This window comes from Pygoscelis adeliae, unplaced genomic scaffold (genome assembly GCF_000699105.1).
Source record: "Pygoscelis adeliae isolate BGI_AS28 unplaced genomic scaffold, ASM69910v1 Scaffold448, whole genome shotgun sequence".
Classification (NCBI taxonomy): Eukaryota; Metazoa; Chordata; class Aves; order Sphenisciformes; family Spheniscidae; genus Pygoscelis; species Pygoscelis adeliae.
The window spans coordinates 154,329-160,910 of NW_008825288.1; the positions used below are offsets into that span (position 1 = coordinate 154,329).

The 6,582-nt window shown below is 44.8% G+C and overlaps 1 protein-coding gene across 3 annotated transcripts in view; it reads left to right on the top strand.

The window, feature by feature from the left end:
• SLC35C2 (solute carrier family 35 (GDP-fucose transporter), member C2) overlaps positions 1-6,582 on the top strand; it is an 18,011-nt gene that overhangs the window by 1,551 nt on the left and 9,878 nt on the right. The window contains exons 5-7 of one of the 3 annotated variants that reach the window (XM_009329907.1): positions 1-115; positions 815-944; positions 1,091-1,168. The exon at positions 1-115 is cut by the window's left edge and continues 97 nt beyond it. In XM_009329907.1, coding sequence (XP_009328182.1) covers positions 1-115; positions 815-944; positions 1,091-1,168 — 323 coding nt within the window. Of the gene's footprint in view, positions 116-814; positions 945-1,090; positions 1,995-6,582 lie in introns of those variants that run through there. The other 2 variants (XM_009329909.1, XM_009329908.1) reach the window with 2 other exon arrangements.

Below are 6,582 nucleotides of genomic sequence, written 5' to 3' on the forward strand. Positions count from 1 at the left end.
TCTGGTAGGGAAGCTGTTCTTGGGTGGAATTCTTGCCTTTGGTCTAGGCTTTTCTGAGTTCCTCTTGGTTTCCAGAACATCTAGCCTCACCCTTTCCATTGCTGGCATTTTTAAGGTAAGGCATGGTTCCTGTACTAATACTAGAAGGCAAGTACTGAGTCATCCCTGATGGGCCTCATGTAGTCAGAACTTCCTTAGAGCCTTAGAAATCATCTCCTGTTATTTTTGTTCTCCTTGCACAGGAGCTTGATGCTTTGCGTTGCAGTCTCTGCAGTGAAATCCCTTGGTCCCTGACACCAAGGGGCAGAGACTAGTGGCTGTTTTATAAACAATACTATTAAGGTCCAAAGTTTGGTGGCATCTGGGATAGGCTAAAACACGTGGGCCTCATGAGCAATGGATGGTGGAGGAGGGAGGAGGGGTAAGAAGGGCATGCTCTTGCATCAGACCTGGATATGAACAAACGACTGATTTGAGCTATCTCTTTAACCTAGTTTGGCACAGTGTCCCCTCCTTTGAGGAATCCAGCACACATACTTTTGAGCTGAATGGTGACATGTGAAATTTGTCTGATCCAAAAGTCGCAGGATTCCCATGTAACCAGGCTATGCAGTCAGAGGACTTAAAATCCCACATCCCAGTTTAACAGGTTGTTCTGTTTCTAGAAACTGTTTTTAGAACTCTCTGCACATGGAAGAATGTGCTGATGGAAATTAGCAGCCTGGCATCTTGATCTAGGCTTAGGCTGTAAAATGTCTCATGCATATCTCCTCAGGTCCTGCCTTGCCACTTTTCATGTTTTTTGTTTCCACAGGAAATCTGCATTTTATTCCTCGCCACACATTTGCTGGGAGACCGCCTCAGTCTTTTGAACTGGCTGGGCTTTGCTGTCTGTCTGTCAGGAATCTCCCTTCATGTCATTCTCAAAGCCATGAATTCCAAAGGTGATTCTGTTTTAAATCCCTTTCTATTTCTCTGTAGGCATTCTTATAGCGTCACTAGGAGCTGTGTCTATTTCCAGCTCCTTGCCAACACCAGGTTTGATGGGTACTCTAGTGAGTTTGTCACTAAATGGGCTGTCTGCATGCAGGTGAAAAAGCACTGAAGCTACACAAAGAGGCCAGCTCCGACCCTGACCTGGAGCTGCTTCTGCGCCACACTGAACATGGTGAGAAGGAGGAAGAGGATGTTGAAACCCCACAACAACACTGACTGAACATGAAACGCAAAGCCCCCGCTCTGTTCTTACCAAACCTGCCTGACAGCTATCTAGAAGGAAGGTCCAAGAGCCTCTGTCTGTGACCACCCCAAGGAAGAGCCAGGGCCTAGTGAGAAAGTCGTGCTGTTCTACTACAGTGTGGATGTGTAGATGCTACACAAGAAACAGGCAATACCCCTTTCACAGAGAGCAAACCTGGAAGATGAGCCCTGGTTCAGTGGAAGTAGAATGGCGTGGTGAGACTGGGAAACGCTACAGAAAGCTTATTAGGGAATCCTGAAGGCTGTATATTGAAAGTATAGACCATGAACTGTAGAATGAGCATGGACATTTGTGGACTGCAGACTGAGTGGTTCAGGGATGATTTTAGAGTTGTTTAGGCTTTGGCTTCAAAAGAGAAGGTAGATACACCTTCCCATACTTTCTTTATGGTTCTGCTAAGTAGGAACTCCTATCTTGGTGGGAGCAGATGACTATATATAAATCTGTAGACTTGTCCCAGTGAGAAGGAGCCTTTGAGCCTGGTGACCTCTGTGTTCTGTGTGCATAGTAAGGAGAAAATTAAATGCTGGTATTTGGGACCAATTGAACATAGCCAAATGATGTTGGTTGGAGGAAGGACTGAAGTTGCATGAGTACTTCTGGCTCTACAGGCCAAGGGGAGAGAAAGCAGTATCACAGAAGATCTAGCCTGAGCAATAAGCTTATCAGAAAGTATGTGGGTATTTGAGGGGGGGATTTTTTGTTTTTTAAATAAACTGTTTTTCTGATTCCCTTTTGTCTGCACATTATGCACCTATGCTTCATTAAGCAGAGGTCATTTGTCTACTGAACTCCTTTCCTTTTAGAGCCACGCTGACCTTGCTACTGCGTGCCGAACTATTTTTGAGGCCTGGCACACAGAATACTTGTCCGTGAACAGGATCCTTGATCTTTAGGGCTAGGGGGATCTTTCTGCAACCTGTCATATTTGTGCCAGCCAAGAGAGCATACTGACTTGTCTGCCTTCATGGGTGAACAAGACACCGTACTGTAAGAAGACTTCTAGTATTGTGGCTTTTTGTAGGAATCTTAATCTCTTTGCCCCGTTGGATTGGATCAGTTTGTTCTGCAGCCTCGTCCAGGAAAGGGGAATGGTGCAGAATTTAAGATGTGTCTTTTTCCTTTCTGCTAAGCCACAAGTGGTGTTGGGCAGGTGGCTGGTTTTTTGCATGGCAGAATTTTCACCTCTTTGAAAGTTTTGTTTAGTGCTAGCTTTTGGTGTTTTTGGAGTGGAAATAACTTGAGAGAGCTTCCCAAAGGGATAACAGTGCGATCTTTCTCCTGAGAGGAGCTGGGTATTAAAGAGAACTTCTCATGTTCTGTTTGAGAACCTGAACCATTTTGACTAGACTGTCCCTCTGTTGATCCTGCTTCATAGTTTTCAGATACGAAGTCTTTCTTGATTACTTTAATCAAGAGTATGTCCTGCAAAAAACTGAATCACAGAATCATAGAATACCAGGTCAGAAGGGACCTCAAGGATCATCTGGTCCAACCTTTCTTGGCAAAAGCACGGTCTAGACAAGATGGCCCAGCACCCTGTCCAGCTGAATCTTAGAAGTGTCCTATGTTGGGGAATTCACCACTTCCCTGGGGAGATTATTCCAACTGGTTCTGAAGAAGAAAACTTTTGTTAATAATGATCATCTTTAATGATGTTCTAATAGACACTGGTAACTTGCTTCGGAGCAGACAGCAGGTGGTGCAACTACCTCACCTAAAGCTACTGACCAGCAGTTCCAGGCCAGGCTGGCACACCAAGAGATCTTGTGCATCAAGTAGGATGCCTGGAGCTGAGAATGGCTTGGTCTGTCACTAGCTGGATTTTCCAATAGCTGGGACTTGTGATGCTTCCAACAGGATTCACCCTGTTTACCCTACTGATAGGTGTAAACCACAAGCACTAAGTACTCTGTACTTGATGTGGGGCAGTGATGCTTTCTGCACATGATCTATGTTTAGCAATACCACAGCTGCTCTTTGCATTTCGCTTTCCACTCTCCTAGAACTGAACCTCGGGCATCCTTCTGCTGTGTAACTCTCAGACTGGGATTTCAGGTCCCTGTAAATCCAAGGTACGACAAAGTTGTTCACAGGCCAGGATTTGCACCACATATGGTGCTTGAAGATGAAATTTGATTGTGCCAATGCAAGGGCTTGTGAACTGTAGAACCCTGGAGTCTGTTGCTTCACGTCTCATTTCCTCTTTAAGGTAGAGGGAATGCCATAGAACCTCATGTCCACACTTAGCATTTCTGATCTAGACACAACTTTTTGGTGACAGATAGGAGGACACTGTCATTCACTCCAGTGAAGTGTGCTCAGAACAGCTTTTGGAACAAGCAGTTAGTTCTGCACTTTTCCTGGAAAGTTGCCAGCTGCTTGCTTCCAGTGAGGCTAGGTAGATGTCTGTTTCATTGTTCAGTAAAATTTTGTTCTTTTCAGAGATAAGAGAAACTTGGAAATAAGAACATAAAAGTGTCTACTGCTTCATGATTTTGCCACAGCATATGGTACAGGTAGTCAGTCCAGTTTGCTTGTGAAACTGGTATCATTCATCTGTCTTAGAAAGAATCCTATTCTAGTTCCTTCTAGTATCCAGATAGGAATGGCAGAGGATCTCTGTCCTATTCCTGCCTGTGAATTTAAAAAGCCCTTATGCAGACCTTGGTGATAATTAATACTTAATTTCTTCTTGAGATTCAGTGGAGGAAGAAGTTTTCTCCCAAGCTTCATAAATCCAGGTAGGGATCTTGTGGTGCAAGGAGGTTCATGGTAGGGCACGTTCTGCAGGTGCTTCTGTGACCACACAGCAAGGAGGCCCTAATCCAGCTCATGCTGAAGTACTGCTGCTGCTTTTCTGGGTCTGCTGAGCTAGGAAGGGAAAGGTTTTTCACTCAATGGCAGGTTGGGACTTGCTGAAGGATTCCTGCCTGGGACTCTAATTCACAAGGTCCTCTGCTTCTGGGAAAGCACTGCTGTTTTACAGTCTTTATATGACTTTTCCCTGTGCAGTTCTCTCTACAGGAACCTCACTGGGGTACAGTTGACTATGCTATGACTGCTTGTGTGCAGAACAGGCAGGATCCATATTTTTGCCACTCCTCTCTCCCTTCATCCCTCCAACACTTGACTTAATACGTCCCAGCTTCTTTTAGAAGTAGCCCAGGAATGCTTCTTAGCTCCCAGTAAGCACCCAGTAGCTCCTGTGGGGACCTCTTCTTTAAAATGTCTTTTCTGGCAGGACTGCTGGCAGCAGCAGTGCTGTCACCAATCTGAAGGCTTTACCTGGGACTCTGCCTTTATCCCCAAAATGCAATCAGAAGGTCAGGACTAGAGCAGACCCAGTATCAAACAAATCAGATGTTAATTAGACTGTGTGTAAACGTGGTTCTTTCTGACCAAGCACCTACTGTGTCCTGGACCGAAGAAATGACATGGCTGAACAGCTAGCTGTGTCACCAATATCCCTCTTACTCCTGCTGCAATATGTGTAAAATGAAGGTGCTACAGCACCCCAGCAGATACCAGTAGTCATGCTTAATACTTCTGCTCAGCATGGTAGATGCTTCTACACAGGCTTATGGAGTAGAGGTGACAGGACTTGGGAATCCCAGGAGAGAGAATGCTCTAAGGGTTTCCGAAAACTGCAGTGATGCTTCCCATCTTCTCAATTCCACTTTTTACTTTATCTTTTCATTCTACCCAGTGGGTGGAGCTTAAGAGCTTGCAGGGACAGGGACTTTGGGTCGTTGCCTTTGCACTTAGAGTCGGGATTTTAAATTATGATGTGCTTATCGTGGTTTAACCTCAGCCGGAAACTGAGTACCACGCAGCCACTTGCTCACTCCCTCCCCCCACCCCGGTAGGATGAGGGAGAGAATCTGAAGAGTAAAACTGAGAAAACTCGTGGGTTGAGATAAAAACAGTTTAATAATTGAAATAAAATAAAAATAATAATAGTAATAATAATAAGAATATACAAAGCAAGTGATGCATGATGCAATTGCTCACCACCTGCCGACCGATGCTCAGCCAGTCCCTGAGCAGTGGCCCCCCCGGCCAGCTTTCCCCCAGTTTATGTACTGAGCATGACATCACATGGTATGGAATATCCCCTTGGCCAGTTTGGGTCAGCTGTCCTGGCTGTGCCCCCTCTCGGCTTCTTGTGCACCTCCAGCCTTCTCCATTGGTAGAGCATGGGAATTTTTTTATTCCTGAGGATTGGTTTCTGCATTCTTTTCATAAAAAGAAAGGAGAGAGAACATACACTGGCACTCTGATCTCCCTATTGGAGATGATTTAGGGGAAGAAAAATAGCAACTAGATCTCTGTATTGATGGATGTTTTAGCTTTTGTGGGGTATGTTTGTAAATTAGTGGTGCTGGGTACCAGGTTAATTGCTAGATGTAGGTGATGAGTTCAATAGCAGATGTTCAGGAAGAACAATGTAGAAAGGTTGGATAGTAGTCTGCATCAAATATCTCACGGTAAACTTCTCAGGCTGTAAGGGATACCATATGAGGAACTAGCAGTGAAGAGCTGTTCCTGTGAAACTGGCCGAGATACAAAACTTACAATCAGCATATCCAAAGGATGTTTACACTCTAAATAACTGTTGTGTTTGGAAAATCTGGGGACAGATAGCCTGATGGGGAACCTGAAGAAGTTACGCTTTCCTGCATACCTGTGGGAGATTAACTTACTGTGTACATGGCTTTTCTACTGCTTTGAAAGTCCTTTTTTGTCTGTTTTATGCTAGAACTACTCCTACCATTCAGATGAAATGGCACATTGATTTAATAACATCATTTGGGACAGCATGTTCCCTGCTGGCCAAAGCTCCAGAATGTTAGAATCACACGGTCTAGATTCAGTCAGGCTTGCTAGAATAAGGTGGGAAGGGGCAGCTCTTTCACAGCATCTTCAGGACTCATTTGCGGCATGGAAAAATTTGCATGATAACTCATCAGAGAGAGAAGGCACAAGCCCCTGGATGGGCATAATTGGAAAATGCAATTTCTTCTTGAGCCCTGATAGTTTTGGGAGTCTTCTAGTGCTAGGAGTCTTCAAGTCACCTTGCATATGATTTAGCCACTGAATCTCTGTTCCTTTAGCTTCTACTTGAACAGCTACATCAAGAATGTATGACAAGCAGAGGTCCATCTGTGTACTAGCCTTGAGTCAGGTCTCTGTGAGGTGAAGGCTCATGGGCTGGCCCCAGCATGCTACAAAGAGGTGAGAATAGATACTGGTAACCCTTCAGCACCTCATTCCACAAGTGACCAAAGCAGGAATAGCTAACAGAACCATGTGCCCAG